Raw genomic sequence first — 21,182 nt, 5'->3', positions numbered from 1 at the left:
CATTTATTTATTTATTTATTTATTTATTTATTTATTTATTTACATTTTTCTTTCACTTGAGTAGGGACTTCCGGAGTGATTAAGGGATATTCTATACGTGAGCTGGTAACATTATGTTGGAAAGTGACAAGGGAACTACCGATAAGTTCATGTCGAAACCGACGGTGCAACTTCGCTGAGAGGATGAGGAGACCATTAAATAGCGATGTGCAAAAATATAGCTGCCATTTCGAACTGGAAAGTGCCGAAATATTAATTGAAATCCGTGTGCAAATGCCAGCTAGGTAGGTTACTGCGCATCAAGGTCACTTTATTGTTAGGGAACCTATATGAAACATAGATGAGACGCGTTAATCGCATGAAAAAACACTATTTTTGTTTTGTTTTGGCACCACGCATAACGATTGTGTGCTATAAGGCCACATTGCTCTTTATAGTTTTCCTTACTTGTTTGCAGGCAATATTTCTGTCACTTCGAACTCGCGAGGTCTCTCCGTGGTTGCTTACGAGCCACGAATATTTAATCATTTCCTTGAGTCGTAGGGAAGAAAAGTCAAAATTAATGAATTTTCAGTATGCTGTATCTCTGATAAATATCAAACTGAAAGTCTTCACAAGCCGGAAAACTATCTGTTGAAGGGCGTAAAACTATTTTTAAAGTCTGTTATTCGATTGCTAATTATGCTGATTATTTTTTTTTATATTTTACAATTTGTTTTAGGTCGCACCGACACAGATAAGTCTAATGGCGACGATGGGATAGGAAAGGGCAAGGAGTGGGAAGGAAGAGGTCGTGGCCTTAATTTAGGTATAGCCGCAGCATTTGCCTGGTGCGAAAATTGGAAACGGAAAACCATCTTCAGGACTGCCGACAGTGGGGTTCGAACTTACTATCTCCCTGATGCAAGTCACAGCTGCGCTCCCCCAATCGCACGACCAATTTGCCCGGTCTGATTATTATGATTATGATAATATCGATTATGATGATTATTATTATTCTTACTTTGTTTCTTTCTTTCTTTCTTAATAGGTTTACCCTCCAGGATTGGTTCTTCCCTCGGACTCAGCGAGGGATCCCACCTCTACCGCCTCAAGGGCAGTGTCCTGGAACGTGAGACTTTGAGTCGGGAGTTACAACTGGGTAGGAGGACCAGTACCCCGCCCAGGCAGCCTCACTTGCTATGCTGAACAGGGGCCTTGTGCAGGAGCACATGGGAAGATTGAAAGAGATAGACAAGGAAGAGGCCGTGGCCTTAGATACCATTTGCATTTGCCTGGAGAAGAAGTGGGAAACCACGGAAATCCACTTCAAGGATAGCTGAGGTGAAAATCGAACCCATCTCTACTCAGTTGACCTCCCGAGGCAGACTGGACCCCGTTCCAGCCCTTGTACCACTTTTCAAATTTCGTGGCATAGCCGAGAATCTAACCCGGGCCTGTGGGGGTGGCAACCAGTCACGCTAACCTCACTACACCACAGAGGCGGATATTATTATTATTATTATTATTATTATTATTATTATTATTATTATTATTATTATTATTATTATTATTATTATTATTATTATTTGTCGCATCGGCCTACTAAAGTCCACCACGCTATTTCAGCTGTCTTCTCTGGGCTTTGATCTTTGCCCAGTACTCCTTCATTCGTGCCGGTGTTGCTCTTTCCTTTCCTCTTCCACGGCTTCCCCGTCTTCAACTTTAGCCGTTCTTGAAAATCCTGGTGGTCTTTTAGTTTCCACCTCAGTGGGTTGCGTTCTGGTATATCTTCTTTCTTTCTTTCAATTCTTTCTTTCTTTCTTTCTTTCTTTCTTTCTTTCTTTCTTTCTTTCTGTCCTTCTCTCTTTCTTTCTTTCTTTCTTTCTTTCTTTCTTTCTTTCCTTTCTTCCTTTCTTACTTTCTTTCTTTCTTAATCCCTTTACCGTCCAGGGTTGGCTTTACCCTCGGAGTCAGCAAGGGACCCCACTTCTACCGCCTCAAGGACAGTGTCCTGAAGTGTGAAACTTTGGGTCGGCGATATAAGTGGGCAGGAGGACCAGTCCCCCCCCCCCCCACAGATGGCCTTACCTGCTATGCTAAACAGGGGCCTTGTGGGGGTGATGGGAAGATTGGTAGGGATAGACAAGAAAGATGAAAGGAAGAAAATGTGGCCTTAAGTTAGGTACCATCCCGGCATTTGCCTGAAAGAGTGGAAAGCCACAGAAGCCCTCTTAGAGGATGGCTGAGGTGGAAATCGAACCTCTCTCTACTCAGTTGACCTCACAGAGACTGAGTGGACACCGTCCCAGCTCTAGTGCCACTTTCCAAATTTCGTGGCAGAGCCGGGAATCGAACCCTTGGCCTTCGAATGTGGCAACTCATCACACCACCTACTATACCACAGAGGTGGACATTATATGTGTGTGTGTGTGTGTGTGTGTGTGTGTGTGTGTGTGTGTGTGTGTGTGTGTGTGTGTGTGTGTGTGCGAATACGCCCATTAACACTACGCAAAATATTTAGAGGGGTGCATTTGCCTTCCTCTGTGCCCATATTTCCTTCATTCTTTTACTGTGGAGTTCCTTTCCGTCTTCAGTCCAAGTTGCTCCAGTCTTCTACTTTGGTCTTTCCTCTTGGTCAACTTGTCATTTATGAAATTTGAATCTGAAGATTACACTGTTTTGAACAAAGGTGGTGCAATTGCTGCCTGTTTCAAATCGGTTTTAATTTCACCAATCCATTTGATTGTGTCTGTTTTAGCTTTACTCCTGTTTTCATAGAATTCGACTCTTTGTTTGGTAAGTCTGCCTTGATGCATTCTTTTAATATGACCATAGAATCTTAGCCTGCATTTCCTAATGTACCGAACTCGATAGCTGCAGTCGCTTAAGTGCGGCCAGTATGCAGTAATCGGGAGATAGTGGGTTCGAACCCCACTGTCGGCAGCCCTGAAGATGGTTTTCCGTGGTTTCCCATTTTCACACCAGGCAAATGCCGGGGCTGTACCTTAATCAAGGCCACGGCCGCTTCCTTCCAATTCCTAGGCCTTTCCTATTCCATCTTCGCCATAAAACCTTTAGTTGCCGCTTACGACAGACCGGGGATACCGTGGGTACTCCACCGCCCCCCCCCCCCCACAGGGGGATCAGGTGATACAAAAGTCAACCATGCATTGCCCACTATACTCTGCCAGCTGGTGGAAAAAATGGAACGTTCAAACTGACGCACACTCAGCCTGGATGGAGTCGAAGTAAAATACCTGGACAACGTAGCTTACTTATCGTATGGCTTGCCTGGTGCAGTTCTTTCTATTTGACGCCCATAAGCGACCTGCGCGCCTGGATGTGGGATGATGATAATGAGGTAGGGAGAGGGTGAAACTCGGTGTCGGCATGTAACCTACTCCTGTCGAATAACATCCCATCACCATCACCTCACTCCAAATGAACACTGCGGTGAGATTAGGAATTGAATCCAGGCTTTTGGCACGTAACATATTGATTAGCAACTGCATACCACCACCTCTCCTACCCTGCCGACCAACATTCCGATGATGAAAATGTTTTCGACCAAGGACTGGAACCGGCTAACAACGTTGTCAGACCATATCCAGAGTGTATCAGAACTACAAGAACATAAAAACCAGGCGTGCTGATCGAGTTATAATAAGAACGATGGTGCAATCAGATTGGCGGAGAATGTGTTTCTTTTAGAGAAAATTAGATTACTTTGTGACTTACGGGCGCACGACTCAAATTTACGAACCTACCAAATTTGCTCTGCTAGAGAGCCAGCCGCTGCCTGTAGCTGTGCTTCGTCGGAGGGAAGGGGAAGGGAGGAGAAGTGGGAAGGCGGAGACAGAGGTAATGCTCGGTGCGAATGCACAAGTTTCTCGTTCGTTTCACATACCCGTAGTCGCTTCCCGGCCCCAGTTGGCGGTGTACAATTTATTCTTACAAACTGACTACTATGCCGACCCCGCAGAAAGAGAAAATGAACTTTTTACCAAGAATACAGGCAGCTTATCAGGCCGTTTGCGGCACACCACACATTCTGAACAGAGCCCAAAAGTCATTACTGCACCGTTGTGAACTGTGCATCGAAGTATTGATGTATCCGCAAAGACGCACACAAGATGCTGTAAGTTGCGTACACTTATTTATTTACAACATATTTCACATTATACACACATAACCTAATCAACTGCCATCATAAACAAAACACGAATACGGAGAATAAGAAGAATGCGACTGACATCTTGAAAAACATTCGACTGTTACAGTAACATGTCGTCAGAATCACACCACGAGCTCACGAAAACAACTCCAACTAAACAATAACTCCGCTCCACCATCAATACCGCCTCCTCACATATGTGTCTGGCTATATATGTCACAACATATCTTCTCGTGAATTCCAGAGTGTCCAGTAGCGTAGTTACAATGTAAGGAAGGTTCTACATAGTTCTCGTCGTACATTCTAGATATTACGGTGTGTTGCACAATATTGTAGTGTATTATACATCATATATTACAGGTAATAATAAATTATATACTATTAATTACGGATTCTTACATTAACTAAAGTCATTTTAATAGATATACAGTACATATTTCATGACATAAGCTCACAAATAATATGATCGTCATTCATTACTACCTAAATAATAATAATAATAATAATAATAATAATAATAATAATAATAAGACTAATAAATGGATGTAAACACTTCATGGCCATACCTCACAAGTAACAATAATAATAATGTTAGGAGCGCGCAGCTGTGAGCTCGTATCCGGGAGATAGTGGGTTCGAATCCCACTGTCGGCAGCCCTGAAGGTGGTTTTCCGTGGTTTCCCATTTTCATACCAGGCAAATACTGGGGCTGTACCTTAATTAAGGCCACGACCGCTTCCTTCCCATTCCTAGGCCTTTCCCGCCCCATCATCGCCATTATATCTCTCTGTGTCAGTGCGACGTAAAGCAAAATAATAATAATAATAATAATAATAATAATAATAATAATAATAATAATAATAATAATAATAATATTGATTATGATGATTCGAGCTCCATACTTGCATTATTTACCCATGGGTTAAAGAATATTGTTTTCAGGTTATATCAGTAGTCTATTACACCTTCATCAATATGAGTGGGGGGGGGGGGGAGGGGATTATTGAACATCTACTGTAATCAAACCACTGAGCGTATTGTTTCCTTCGTTCAGTATTTCCTTTAATTTACAATGTTGTGAGTGAAGAAATACACCATCGTGGGGAGGAAGCGTTGCATCTTAAAGCATGTTAAATAATAAAGAATGTTATTGCGACCATCAGAGGATGAAGAAGTTATCTGGTGCATTCCTTGACTGACAAGTGTGTCTTAATTATAGTGTGTTCTTGTACTGTGTTTGCAGTCACGGCTGTTTAACAAACGAACTGCGAATATTGAATGTAAGAGACGAGGACTATCCTATGCGAGTCGAACGTAGGAACGTGTGCATACGCGCGGAGCATTATCGCTGTCTCCAGCAAACACCCCACTTCCCCTCCCTCCCCTTCTTATTCCTGAAGCACAGTAGCGGCTTTTGCTCTGGTATACCAGCTGATGCCAGCTGTATGCATAAGTTTTGCCGGTTTTTGTGGTAAATAAAACACGCATTTTTCTAGAGAAATTCATGTTTTGTTTATTCAAAATATTGGCCATCGCCCATCTTTCAGGTAACTTATGAATACCATGCCAGAAAAACGGATTTTCTTTTGCGGAAAACCATTCGCCCAGCCATTTTCTAACTTCATCGAAATTGCTGAAGAGCTGCTCTGCAATGGCGTGCACCATTGTTGCGAAGAGGTGATAGTCAGATGACGCCAGGTCGGGGCAGTACGGCGGGTGTGAAAGGATGTCCCAACCAAGCGATTTCAAGGTGTGTTTCACTGGTTTTGCTGTGTGAGGCTGCGCATTGTCGTGTAACAAAATCACTTTGCCATGCCTTCTTGCCCATTCCGGTCGTCTTTCGATCAATGCATGATTTAGATTAATCATTTGTTGGCTATAACGTTGAGTTTGAGTTGGGTCATAATCCAGTAACGCCTGCAATTGCTCGTCTTCGCACTTTTGTGGTCTACCAGAGTGCGCACTGTCTTTCACATTGAAATCACCACGTTAAAATTGTCGAAACCATGTCTCACACGTTCTAATCGATGGAGCGTGTTCACCATATGTTTCTACCAGTAAATGATGACTTTCCACAGCCTTTTCGTTTGGATTAAATAAGAAAAGCAATGCGTGCCCCGAATGTTCTTTTTCAGGCACAAACCTCGACATGATCACTGAACGATACAACATAGACGCTAGTGTTTGGCGGACTCAACTTGTGTGTTGGTAGATTAATGTCAGACGAACAAACTGACGTACGTGTCAAATTCACATTAGCGTACTATATGTTGGCGCCATTTCTTAGTGAAACCAGAAAAGACTTATGCACACACCTGGTAGCAAATGTGACGAGTTCGTCAATATGAATAGTGCACCCGGATGTAGCAAAGTGAGCTCCTTTTACCGAAAAGAAAGATGTTCTCCGCCAATGCGATTGTACCAAAGTTCTTAACATAACACGAAGAGCATCCCTGATTTTTTGTCGGTATAGTTCTTATACACCCAGTAGACTTGACACCTGAACGAGTATGGCTATACGGTAGCTGACGCCGTATGGTTAGTAATGTTATACTTACGGTCATCAGATGCTGAACTCTATAAAGATTGCATGACAATGAGACAAGGAGCGACCCCAGTACCGTAGTGTTTCGTATTCTGAACACTTCTGCAATGAATCCAGTGTGACGGTGCATACCGCCATCATGCAGGTGTGGTCTTATAAAGAATGACCTCGCCTCATCCTTTGCTCTCGTTGCTCTCAAACCAGAACGGATGGGAGTTTACTGTTTTCAACACACTCGACTGACAAATGTAAACATCATGATTGCTGCTGAAACCGGACTCCAAATTTCATTTGAAAGGACGCAGTATTTGAAATAAACTAAATCAAAATTCGACAATCAACCATTAATCACTAAATTCGGAAAAATCTTTTTTTTTTTTTTTTGCTTGCTAGGGGCTTTACGTCGCACCGACACAGATAGGTCTTATGGCGACGATGGGATAGGATAGGCCTAGGAGTTGGAAAGAAGCGGCCGTGGCCTTAATTAAGGTACAGCCCCAGCATTTGCCTGGTGTGAAAATGGGAAACCACGGAAAACCATCTTCAGGGCTGCCGACAGTGGGATTCGAACCCCCTATCTCCCGGATGCAAGCTCACAGCCGCGCGCCTCTACGCGCACGGCCAACTCGCCCGGTCGGAAAAATCTGTCCGCCTCTGTGGTGTTGTGGTTAGTGTGATTAGCTGCCACCCCCAGGAGCCCGGGTTCGATTTCCGGCTGCCACGAAATCTGAAAAGGGGTACGAGGGCTGGAACGGGGTCCACTCAGTCTCCGGAGGTCAACTGAGTAGAGGGGGATTCGATTCCCTCCTCAGCCATCCTGGAAGTGGTTTTCCGTGGTTTCCCACTTCTCCTCCAGGCAAATGCCGGGATGGCACCTAACTTAAGGCCACGGTCACTTCCTTCCCTCTTCCTTGTCTATCCCTTCCAATCTTCCCATCTCCCCACAAGGCCCCTCTTCAGCCTAGCAGGTGAGGCCACCTGGGCGAGGTACTGGTCATCCTCCCCAGTTATATCCCCCGACCCAGAGTCTGAAGCTCCAAGATACTGCCCCTGAGACGGTAGAGAGGGGATCCCTCACTGAGTCCGAGGAAAAAACCGACCCTGGAGGGTAAACAGATTACGAACGAACGGAAAAAATCTTCCATGAAAATAAATTAAAGGATTTAGGCGAAATTATTAAACCAGCAGGGATATATAAGGAATCAAACAAGGAAAGAACTGCTAAACTGCAAAGATCTTATGAAATAACCTGGAACAAAGAGCAAAATCTTATCAAAAGATGCAAAATTACAGTTATCAAACGAGGGTCACTTTGTGCATCCGAAACTCTAATAACTGCCGGTAGGTCACAAGTAAAAAAAAAAAAAAAAAAAAAAAAAAAAAAAAAAAAAACATTGGGAACAACAGGGGAAATTTCTCGGAAAAGTCCTATGACCAAAATACGAAAATTGAATTCGGGTGAAAAAGAAAGCATAGGAAATTTAACAAGTCACAGAAAAATCACAAAAACAATCAGAAAATGCTATTAAAATTCTACGTACACCTGCACAGAATACGGTAGATAGTAACAGGGTGACAAAGACATTTCTACTACTATTTGCTTTACGTCGCACCGACACAGATATGTCTTATGGCGACGATGGGATAGGAAAGGCCTAGGAATGGTAAGGAAGCGGCCGTGGCCTTAATTAAGGTACAGCCCCAGGATTTTCCTGGTGTTAAAATAGGAAACCACAGAAAACCATCTTCAGGGCTGCTGACAGTGGGGTTCGAACCCACTATCTCCCGATTACTGGATACTGGCCACACTTAAGCGACTGCAGCTATCGAGCTTGGTAAAAAACATTTCTAAACCTAGTGCTATCCTTGTAAAACCGCAACAATCGGTTAATGGAATTAAATTAATGTCTACAAGAAATTGGTATTATCGAGAAAACTTTTGAAGAGAGAGCAAAATGTAGAAGCTTAGTAAGCAAATACAGAGCCTCCGTGGCTCAGGTGGCAGTGCGCCGGCCTCTCAACGCTCGGTTCTGCTGTTCAAATCCTGGTCACTCCATGTGAGATTTGTGATGGACAGGTTTTTCTCCCGATACTCTGATTTTCCTTGCCATCTTTCATTCCAACAACACTCTCCAATACCTTTTTATCCATCAGTCATTAATCATTGCTCCAGGGGAGGGCGAAAGGCTTCGGCAGCCGGCATTATTCCTATCCTTATCGCTAGATGGGGGCTTCATTCATTCCATTCCTGACTCGATCAAATGACTGGAAACAGGCTATTGATTACCAATAAGCAAACGCGCATTTGCTGAGAAACCTAAAAGAAAGCATTCACGATGGACAGAAGAACGTAGAAAGGCACTCAATAATCTAATGAAGAACTATTGGGACGAATAGGAAAAACATTTCACCGCAATGTATAATTTCAAACGCGTTCGTTAGGGCGTTCCGAATTGATAATCATCATCATCATCATCATCATCATCATCATTCTTAGAAAGTCCCGCTCCTTACCTCAATAGTCAGTATATTGGCCTTCAGTTCGGAGGGCACAGGGTTCGATTCCCGGGCGGGAAAAGGAATTTACTTGCGTCTTGTTAATTGTTCCGACTAGGCGACTGGGTACTTGTGTTCCTTTTAATGCAAATTTCTTCTCCATATACACCACACTACCAATCACCACAAAAACAAGCAGTGGAGAATACGTAAATCCGTAAACGTAGTTAGTGGGACATGAAGCCAATAATATTATTATTAGAGAAGATGTGCGGCACTAAACGAGGACACAGAGCTATTTACAATAAAGGATTGTGGTAATGTTTCGTTAATTCAAAGAGGTTTGCAGATGCAATGCTGAAAGGCATAACAGTCTATAATAAAAATGTATGTATGTATGTATGTATGTATGTATCGATCGAGTTGGCCGAGCGGTTAGGCTCGTGAAGCTGTGAGCTTGTATTCGGTAGGTCAGTTAGAACCACACTGGCGGCAGCCCTGAAGATAGTTTTGCGTGGTTTCCCATTTTCATACCAGGCAAATGGTGGAGCTGTACCTTGATTAAGGCCACGGCCGCTTTCTTCTCACTCCTAGCTCCTTCGTATCCCATCGTCGCCATACGTCGGTGCGACGTGAAGACAATTGTAAAAAAAAAGTCACGAATTATTCATTAAAACCCAAACCCCATGGCACTACAGCCCTTGAAGGGCCTTGGCCTACCAAGCGACCGCTGCTCAGTCCGAAGGCCTGCAGATTATGAAGTGTCGTGTGGTCAGCACGACGAATCCTGTCGGCCGTTATTCGTGACTTTCTAGACCGGTGCCGCTATCTCACCGTCAGATAGCTCCTCAATTCTAATCACGTAGTCGGAGTGGACCTCGACCCAGCCCTCAGATACAGGTAAAAATCCCTGACCTGTCCGGGAATTGAACCCGGGGCCTCCGGGTAAAAGGCAAGCACGCTATTCGTACACCACGGGGCCGGCAGCGAAACAACAAACACCTCCACTAGCACTATGAGGTACAGAGTGCATACAGCGACAGCTGGTTCCATGCTATGCACCTTGAGCGCGACCTCGACGATGAGAAGCGATTACGTCATCTACACATTCTACATTGTACGCTTCCCGTGGTGCGCACAGCTCCAGCTCTATCACACTAAACAGGTTACTGGGGGTGTGCCGCGCGTGTTGTGGTCATGTTAGAATTTCACAGCACGCAAAAGGAAAATTACCGCTACCAGTTCCATTTCTCAGTGTATTCTATCACAGTTCTACTCCTTGACTTAAAGGTTCGCATCCCACCTTTAAATAGATGATGGCTGCCCTCATGTACTTCCTCTTAAAACAATAACCACCACCAACAGGGTCCCTCCTGATCCACCATCAGCCTATGTGTCACTGAAAAGTTAGGCTGAGAAAATGACGAGTGAGAACATTCCTGTTGGTTCCCTCACCGAGCAGACGGTGCTGTTACATGTCAATCTGCCGAAACGCAGTCACCAACGGACCTTACGTCCGATTCGTTGGCTGAATGGTCGGCGTACTGGCCTTCGGTTTAGAGGGTCCCGGGTTCGATTACCGGCTGGCGTCTAGCCTAAGCAAGCAGTGGAAGCGGACGTACTGAGTGGCGAGTGCCGAGCAATGATCAGAGTAGAGCAATATCGGGCCGCGATTAGAAGATAGCAGTGGAGACCGAAAAAGAAAATAACTAAAAGAACGGAGTGTAAGGAGGACCTGGGAAAGATGGGAGAGTTGGCAGCTGTGATAACTAGTTATGGGGGGCGTGGAATTGAACCCCGGCCAGTATGCAAGTGGCAATATTAGCTGGGGTGACATTGAAGCTATTAAGGAGATGGTGAAGGAGGTAGTGAAAGAAGCCTGCCCATTAGACCAGATTACCGGCCGGGTCGGGGATTTTAACCTTCATTGGTTAATTCCACTGGCTTGGGGGCTGGGTGATTGTGCTGTCCCGAACATCCCTGCAACTCACACAAAACACATATAACACTATCCTCTACCACAATAATACGCATTTACCTACACATGGCAGATGCGGCCCACCCTCATCGGAGGGTCTGACTTACAAGGGCTGCGCCCGGCTAGAAATAGCCCCCACTGGCGGCAGCCCTGAAGATGGTTTTCCGTGGTTTCCCATTTTCACACCAGGCAAATGCTGGCTGTATCTTAATTAAGGCCACGGCCGCTTCCTTCCCATTCCTAGGCCTTTCCCCTTTCCTGTCCCATCGTCGCCTTAAGACCTATCTGTGTCGGCGCGACGTAAAGCAACTAGCAAAAAAAAGAAATAGCCACATGAAATTATTATTACGGACCTTACGACCAAAATGTCCACACCATTCATAACAGGGGCTGACTGTGTATTAGCATCGCTCAAACCTCAGTCGGTTTCATACCATTAAAGCCAAGGATAAGATTGGGACAGTCTAATGTTCCACCCCAGTGGTTTTCAAAGTGTGATACGCGTACCACTAGGGGCACGTTGGGTCTTCTCAAGAGGTACGCAAATTTATCGTAGCTTCTAACAATTTTCAGTGAAGAGTTCAGAAAAAAGTAGAGCCTGCTCATTTTCCTTAAAATTTTGTTTTGACTTAGTGTTTTTGTCTACCACTACACAAAGTCACCTTTCCGAACTTCTTCTGCTTCTTCTTTTTCTAGCGCTTTTCACGCACCTGTGGAGTCGCGGGTGAGAACTGCGTCGCACAGGTGGATTCGGCCTTGTTTTATAGCCGGATGCCCTTCCTGTCGCCAACCCTATATGGAGAGATGTAATCACTATTGTGTACTTCTGTGGTGGTTGGTAGTGTAGTGTGTTGTCTGAGTATGAAGAAGAAGGTGTTGGGACAAACAAAAATACCCAATCCTCGGGCCGGAAGAATTAATCGAAGGCGATTAAAATCCCCGACCCCACCGGGAATCGAACACGGGACCCCCTGAACCGAAGGTCTCAACGCTGGCCATTCAGCCACGGAGTCGTCGGACCGATGTCACCTTTGCGAACTATTCATTCTAAAATATATCTCAGTTTGTATATCCCATTGAATGAAATGGAGTATTGGCTTTTAGTGCAGGGAGTGTCCGAGGACATGTTCGGCTCGCCAGGTGCAGGTCTTTCGATTTGACTCCCGTAGGCAACCTGCGCGTCGTGATGAGGATGAAATGATGATGAAGACGACACCTACACTCAGTCCCCGTGTCAGAGGATTAACCAATGATGCTTAAAATTCCCGACTACAGGGCCTTTACAGAAAGAACAGGCTAAGTAATTAAATAGCCCGAACACAACATGAAGGGAGGGGAATGCTTGCACTCCCTAATATGAACATTAAAACAACTACGGAGGCGCTAGGCCTATGAAACAGGGGCTATTCCCAACCTACTGAGGTGACTCGTATAGGAATTACTTTACCGCGTTACAGAAAGAAGAAAAGTTGAAAAGGCGTAGTCACCTCAAAACCTAAATGAAAGGAAGCTCGAGAGGGTGTATCACTCTCTATCCCCGAATCACATTTAAAGATTTATGAAGTTTTTACAATAAGTCGGCAGAAAGTTACATCTTTAGGAAACCAGTTTACATAGCTAATGACTCGGACCTTTCCCTCAGGTTAAACTGCGGAGCTAGCAAGAAATAAAGATGTTATGTGGCCATTACCTTGACGGTGTACTGCTGCCTGATAAAAGAGGCGCCTCCCGCTTCCTGCTTTACACCCTCACTCTCAGAAAGACGACGATGAAGTGGCCAAGAGACCTGAATATCCACAGTTTTTAAACCCTCAGAGAAGATTCGAGATCTTTCATGAATCCTCAGAACACGCCCACATAAATTTTATTGGCTGATACAAAATGGAGAAGAAACACAGGATAGGTCAGAAATTAATTACAGAAATTTGGGATTGGCTACATTCAAAACTGGCGAAAAGGAGGGAAATATTGCCAACCTAGAAATAAATGAACATCACTTAGTTACCAGGAACCTAGAGATACAAAACTTCTTCAAATCAAAAGTTCATTCACTTCGCACCAGGGTGCAGGATCCTAGGTTTTAGTAGTGACACCTTGGGACAAAAGTTCAAATTTATTCCATTATCAGTTGCACATTTTTATCAGTAGAACAGTGCTATTAGGCGCAGAATTAGAATGCGCGGAATAAGAGTGTACCTCCCGGTACAATTATTATTATTATTATTATTATTATTATTATTATTATTATTATTATTATTATTATTATTGTACCGGGAGGTACACCTCTACGCCGCACGTTTAAATTTTGCGCCAATTAAAACTCCCCTACACGAGAAACTCTGAACTTAAAACTAGACCTTTTTAAACTTCTGCTCACAAGATGTCACTACCTTAATTTTGTGATTATGAAGTTGCCAGTTCTGTGTGAATTTCAACTTGTTTTGTTTTCTGTTCCTCAAGAAGTGTGGACACTCTCTCATAGTTGTCTCTACTAAAAAACTATGATCATGCACCCTGGTGCGAAGTGAAGGAACTTTATTTGAAGAAATTTTGTATTCATAAGTTTGTTCTTTAGTAAATTTCGTTCATTCAGTTGTGGGTTGGCAATATTTATCTTTCTTTCCGCCAGTTTTGAATTTAGCCAATTCAGAATTTCTGTAATTAATTTCTAACCAATCACGGGCTTCTTCTTCGATTTTGTGTGTAACCTTTCATCTACTAATAAAAGAGAGAGGGTGTGGCTTAATTATTCATGAAAGGTCTCGAACTTTCCCCGAGGATTTATAAACTGTTGATTTTCTCGTCTCTCGGCCACTTGTTCAACATCTAACTAAGCGTGTGGACGTGTAGCAGGAGGCGGGTGGTGCCTCTTTCATCAGCCAACAGCTTTTCAGTAAGGTAATAGCCATTTAACATCTTATTTCTTGCTAGCTCAGCAGTTTAACCCGCGGGAAAGGTCCGAAACTTTAATATGTAACCTACTTTTCTAAACATGTAATTTTCTGCCGGCTTATGTAAAGACTTCATAAAATCTGCAACTGTAATTCGGGGATAGAGAGTGATTTACCCTCTCGAGCTCCCCTTCACATTGGTTTGAGGTGACTGCGTTTTGGTAACTGGTTTTCTTGCTTTCTGTAATGTCTTAAATTATTCTTATACGAGTCACCTCCATAGTTTGGGAATAGCCCCTGTTTCATCGGCCTAGTGCCTTGTAGGTTTTAAAATGAGTATTTAGGAGTGCAAGTACACGCCTTCATTCATTTTTGTATTTCGGGCCATTTACTTAATCTGTTCTTTTTCTGCTAAAGTCCAGTAGATTGGGTACAAGATACCCCCGTGTCATTGTTGTAAGTTGTGCCTTGATGTCAATTAATTGTAAAGTCTGGTATTGCCTTTAAGAGGCTTGGAATTCTGAGAGCGGGGCGGCTCTTTTCTAGTATTGTAAGAATGCCTCTGGGAGGCTTAATATTGTAGTGAGGAGCGAGAGCTCCGCGTATTAGTGTATTTCTGCTCTTTGAACGAATTTGTGGTTGTAATGTGAGCTAGGAGCTCGAAATTGTAAAGTAAGGGCTTGAAGCCCAAGATCAGTTTATGCCACCTTTCTTATCTTGACTCGACCTATTTGTTGATACTGGCACCTGTTACATTGTTATTTGTTGTTGTTTTTTTTAAAGAAAATATAACCTTTTCTTAAAATTTTAAATTAACTTTGACTTTGTAGTTAGACCCATTCATCCCGGCAACTTCTTTCACCTCTGCTGTTCCACAGACACCCCGGAACAATTATTATTATTATTATTATTATTATTATTATTATTATTATTATTATTATTATTATTATTGCTAGCTTCCAAGTCCTAACCCTTTCCCATCCTTCCGTCTCCAAAAGCTTTCGATGTGTTGTGCGACGTTAAGCAAGTAGCAATAAAAAAAAAAGAGTTCGATTTCTGAACAGAAGATTGTCCGGAATTTCACCTTCTCAAAGAACTAGCTTGCCTACTTTACTCTCCACTTTCTAAATCTTTCGCACGCAAATATTGAAACTGAGAGTAACTCAGGAAAGTAAACAATCAAAATTGAGAAATAGATTGTCCGTCTCTGTGCTATAGTGGTTAGTATGATTAGCTGCCACCCGCAGGAGCCCGGGTTCGATTCCCGGCCCTACCACAAAATTTGAAAAGTTGTACGAGGGCTGGAATGGGGTCCACTCAGCCTAGGGAGGTCAACTGAGTAGAAGAGGATTCGGTTCCCTCCTCGGCCATCCTCGAAGTGATTTTCCGTGGTTTCCCTACTTCTCCAGACAAATGTGGGATGGTACCTAACTTAAGGCCACGGCCGCTTCCTTCAATCTTATTTGTCTATCCCTTCCAATCTTCCCATCCCCCACTAGAGCCCTATTCAGCATAGTCTCACGCTCCAGGACACTGCCCTTGAGGTGGTAGAGGTTGGATCACTCGCTGAGTCCGAGGGAATAACGGACCCTGGACGGTACAGAAAGAAAGAAAGAAAGAAAACAGAAAATCATAGATTACGGTGTGTAATAGTTTAAGCAATAGTCCGACTCGTTGGCCGAATGGTCAGCGTACTGGCCTTCAGTTCAGAAGTTCCCGGGTTCGATTCCCGGCCGACTAGTGGATTTTAATCGGTTCTGATTAATTCTTCTGGCTCGGGGACTGGATGTATGTGTCCGTCCAAACACTCTCCTCATCATATTCAGACAACATTCCACACAACCAACCACCACAGAAACACGCAATAGTGATTACATCCCTCCATATAGGATTGCGTCAGGAAGGGCATCCGGCCTTAAAACAGGGCCAAATCCACATGTACGACGCAGTTCACACCCGCGACTCCACAGGTGTGGGAAAAAACGGTAGCAAAAGAAGAATAGTTGAAGCAATACTTCACCGTCATTGATAGTACCGTATCGGATAAAAACAGTTTCTCTCACGAACTGCCTAAGTCATTGATATATAACTTCTCTGTTATGAACTCCTGAGTTATTATGACGAGGTTCCCTCTCTTCAAAACTTTTAATTTCTTGTGTACGTAGTTTACTATCAGGAGTCTATTTTTACTTTAGTGACTTCCTAGCTATGTTTCAGCTGGTTCTTAGCGACTTGAACATGACGCGTTGACAACACTGTGGAGTTCTTAAGTTGCATTCGGGAGATGGAGGAGTTCAAACAACACTCTCGACAGCCCTGGAGACGTTTTTCACACCAGGAAAATGCTGAGACTGCACGGTCAATAGGGTCACTTTCTCTTCCCAGACTTAACCCTATCCTGTCCTAAAGTCGATACGACGTAAAGAAAATAAGAACAGGGAGAGAGAGATTTCTTCTGTGTCAAACGTCACGATCGTGACAAAAAAAACCAGATATAAAAACTGATTTTTAAATTCACTTCAATAATTCTTGCAGCACATCTGAGGAACTTTCGATATTATTGAACTAATATTTTGTCAATGCTGTTACTATTCCTTTCTTTCTTAATCCGTTTACCCTCCAGGATTGATTTTTACCTAGGACTCAGTGAGGGATATCAACTCTACCGCCTCGAGGGCAGTGTCCTGGAGCGTGAGCCTCTGGGTCGGGGGGATACAGCTGGGAAAGAGGACCATTACTTCGCCCAGGTGGCCTCACCTGCTATGCTGAACAGGAACCTTGTGACGGATGGGAAGATCGGAAGGGATAGACAAGGAAGAGGGAAGGTAGCGGCCGTGGCCTTAAGTTAGGTGCCATCCTGGCATTTGCCAGGAGTAGAAGTGGGAAACCACGGAAAACCACTTCGATGGTTGAGGTGAGAATCGAACCCCCTCTCCAAAGTTGACCTCCCGAGGCTGAGAGGACCCCGTTCCAGCCCTCGTACCAAAAATCCAAACGAAACCCCATGGCACAGGTTCTCCGAAGTGCCCTAGCGTACGTACCAAGTGACCGTTTCTGAGCCCGAAGGCCTGCAGATTATGAGGTGTCGTGTGGTGAGCACGACGCATCCTTTCGGGCGTTATTTTTGGCTCCATAGACCGGAGCAACCATCTCACCGTCAGATAGCTCCTCAATTGTAATCACGTAGGCTGAGTGAACCTCGAACCAGCCCTGAGATCCAGGTAAAAATCCTTAACTTGGCCGGGAATCGAACCCGAGGCTTGCGGGTAAGAAGCCGGCACGCTATCCCTACACCGCGCGGCCGGCTCCAGCCCTCGTACCACTTTACAAATTTCGTGGCAGAGCCGGGAATCAAACTCAAACTTTTGGGGATGGCAGCTAATCACACTAACCACTACACCACAGAGGCGGACTGCTGTTACTATACTGATAAAAACTGATGAATGTGCGGTGGAAAGCGAGTCTGTTTGTTTGATATGATATGAACGATACTGAAATAAAGTTCGTTCCAACTTCATTGTTAAAAGCGATGAAAATCAAGGTAGTGACTTACCGGCTGCCAGGAGTGGCACAAGAAGAACGGTGCAGAGCAGAACAGAACTGATCTCCATGTCGTAGCTGTGTTCAAGTAGTACTGACGGTTCGCAGCAAGTGGGGCGTTCCCGACCTCCGCTGTATGGTCTTGGAGCATGTTAAGCAACCTCTGAATCCATGACGTGAGAGCTATAACGAGCAATACGAGTTCAAGACGAGGGAAGCATCGGCTAGCAAAAGAGTGAGACCGCGGTACTTTGTGGAATGAATAAGCGTGTGTGGGAAGAGCGAAAGTTACAAGGTCTGGCTCGTGCTTGGTTTGATTCACATCGTATCAGTTCAAGGGCCCATTTCATGGCACAATACACGCACACACACACCAGTGAGGATTGAAAGTCTCAGGTTATCCTCTTACGGATGAAACACATCCACCGTGTCCCCTGCCTGTTGTAACAGGCGACCATAAGGAGGACCAGGAGCTCTCAAATTGCGAGCGTAAGTTGCCGTTCGTAGCTCCCCAAGCTGAATCTGGCATTACGTATACTCACCTGTACCGAACTCTCAACTTTCCAATTTGAGCCCCCTTTGGTTAAATTTGTTTCCTTTCCGACCCCGACAATACCAAATTTGCAAGGCCCAGGGAGTCTTTCATCGTCACGCCTATAGTGACTAATGTCTTTCTTTTGTGCTAATACTGTATATTTGTTTTTGGATGGATCGGGCCTTTTTAAATGTTCCCTCTGATTAGTTTAATAGAGAATGATTGCCCAGTTTTACTTCCCCTTAAAATAATAATCATCATTATAATTAGTGTTGAGGGGATGGCTGTCCAGTTGTACTTCCTCTTAATCCAATAATCACCACTACCTTTAGAGTTAATATAGGATTGTTGTCCAGTTGTACTTCCTCTTAGAACAATAATCACCACTATCAATAGTATTAACAGAGGATGGTTGCCCAGTTGAACTTCCTCTTAATCCAATAATCACCACTACCTTTTGGAGTTAATATAGGATGGTTGTCCAGTTGTACTTCCTCTTAGAACAATAATCACCACTATCAATAGTATTAACAGAGGATGGTTGCCCAGTTGAACTTCCTCTTAATCCAATAATCACTACTACCTTTAGAGTTAATATAGGATGGTTGGCCAGTTGTACTTCCTCTTGGAACAATAATCACCACCATCAATAGCATTAACAGAGGATGGTTGCCCAGTTGTACTTCCTCTTAGAACCATAATCACCACCATCATTAGTATTGTTACGAAGAAAACTCCATCTGTTTCACTACTCTCATTTATTTCAGATGACCAGATAAATGGACACACACACATACATATTTAAACACAAGCAATTCTAACCAATTATGAATGGCCACACTAATTACCAGTCTATTTACAAAGCTCTCTACCTTATCGCGCAGCAAGTGTCCAGTCCGTTCTTTTGCCTGAGACGCGAATCCTTACTTTCAATTTCCCAAAGTCCAGTCACCTTCTACAGCCGCTGTGCGTAGACAGCTGGATTTGAACACAGTGCCACTGGCTACACAACACACGACGACTGTTCGCTGGTTCGGCTCCACAGATGTACTTCACAAAGTCCCATGCAGTGAACGACTAAACAGCTCAACAGTATTCAACAGCAGGACGATACTCACAACGACGAACTTTAACACAGGTCCATTTATCCTCGACTCACGATAGCGCGTTTCACACGGTGATTCTTAGTCCACAGAATTACATGAACACACAGTACAGCCTACCGTTCTGTCGCCTCCAGTTACACACTCACTGGTCTCTCCGACATCACAACAACAGCTCCTGGTTCAGACCTCAGTGGGACACTAGCGACAGCCAATACTTCTGTCATCTTCAGCCCAGCCATCGAACCCCAACACACCGAGTCTCACACGGAGTCCAACACTGACTGACTGTCCGCGGCTAGCCTCCCTTTTTATAGCTCGCGTGATTTGCTCCAGAAATTTCACTGTGTCACTGCAGGCAGAACATTCCCTTTGAATATCCAAGGAATTCAGAGGTAAGCCGGCCACCGAGAACAATTCACGAAAAGGCCGGCCCCACCCCACAGGCCGGCTGGCAGATTCCAGGTCGTCTGAGTCACCAGCCCCTTCCTGGCGCTACCACGGGGCTGGCACGTAACAGTATCAACAGATGATGGTTGTCCAGTAAAAAGGAAATGAAATGGCGTATGGCTTTTAGTGCCGGGAGTGTCCGAGGAGAAGTTCGGCTCGCCAGGTGCAGGTCCTTTGATTTGACATACGTAGGTGACCTGCGCGTCGTCGTGATGAGGATGAAATGATAGTGAAGACGACACATGGACCCAGCCCCCGTGCCAACTAAATTGACCAATGATGGTTAAAATGTCCGACCCTGCCGAGAATCGAACCCGGGACTCCTGTAACCAAAGGCCAGCACGCTAACCATTTAGTTAAGGAGCCGGACGGTTGCCCAGTTATACTACCACGTAAACCAATAATCACCACTATCAGTAGTATTAAAAGAGGATGGTTGTCCAGTTGTACTTCAAGATCTGTTGCTGTATGCTATGATGGTCTACGTTCCTTCACGTCTGTAGGTTTAATCACCACTCTGCCCTACACGTGTCCACCGGGTCTCAACAGTGATAAGATGAGACCGAGCTGTTGGAAACGACCTATCGGTCAAAGAGCGAACAAGAAGGAGATGTGTAATCCTTTTCAGGACCCTCAAGTTCGTAGAATTGGACCATCGCTGCGCATTTGTCAATTTAATGAATGAGTAGGTGAACAACAGATAAGGAATCTTTCACCTGGGCGATGCCCTAAAAGCAGATCAGTGGTGATCGACTAATTGATTGGTTGCGTCACCTTTTAATCTCCTTTTACGACAGAAAGGGGATACCTTGGATGTATTCTACCACCCCTAACCACAAGGGGTTAGGAATTCAGGGGCATGAATCAGAAAAGTACATGGTACCCAATGGTTTTCTCTTCCAAATCCAGGGATTAATTAATTACAAATGCATGTCTGGCTACGGGATGGAGTGGACCGTGCTGCCAGTGACTCAGCACCAAGTGTTGGATGGCGGTAAATAACCTACTTTTCTAAAGGGGTCAACGGGCTTGCGCGGAGGAGCTCCTTCAGTTGAGTGCTGGTACCCCTAGTGGAAAAGATGCCGCTGTTCTCCAGGTTGTGGGCGGTCTCATTTAAACCTCGCAGTTACGTATAAAATACCCTTGGGAGTGGCGAGCTCATTGTAATAACAGCCTACAGTATATCGTGCGTCAAAGTAGATCAGGAGGACGCCTTCCGACTGAGCAGCAGTTGTTTGGTATTCCAAAGCCCAAGACCGCTGTAGTGCCATGGGTTGTTCTTTCTTTCCTTCTTCATTGTGGATGAAGAATTTAAAATGTCCAATATTTCCTCTTGCCTACGCTTCTGTTATATTAAATCAACTAACTGTTACCTGCGGCTTCGTTCGCGTGGAATTCATAATTTGATAAAAGTAATCCTTCCTCGGTACTGCACTCAGACATTATCTGAAAACCCATAAAGTATAAAAACTAACCGGAAAATTGAGT

The 21,182-nt window shown here is 44.3% G+C and overlaps 1 protein-coding gene across 1 annotated transcript in view; it reads right to left on the bottom strand.

Annotated features, from left to right (window-relative positions):
• Nucleotides 1-17,773, bottom strand: part of LOC136882113 (uncharacterized) — a 29,387-nt gene extending 11,614 nt beyond the window's left edge. Inside the window, exon 1 of the mRNA XM_067154641.2 lies at nt 17,620-17,773. Coding sequence (XP_067010742.1) covers nt 17,620-17,677 — 58 coding nt within the window. The 5' untranslated portion in view covers nt 17,678-17,773. The remainder of the gene's footprint in view (nt 1-17,619) is intronic.
• Nucleotides 17,774-21,182: the final 3,409 nt, after the last annotated feature.

This window comes from Anabrus simplex, chromosome 1 (genome assembly GCF_040414725.1).
Source record: "Anabrus simplex isolate iqAnaSimp1 chromosome 1, ASM4041472v1, whole genome shotgun sequence".
Lineage (NCBI taxonomy): Eukaryota > Metazoa > Arthropoda > Insecta > Orthoptera > Tettigoniidae > Anabrus > Anabrus simplex.
The sequence above is the reverse complement of the archived record's forward strand: the minus strand, read 5'-3'. Positions and strand labels throughout refer to the sequence as shown.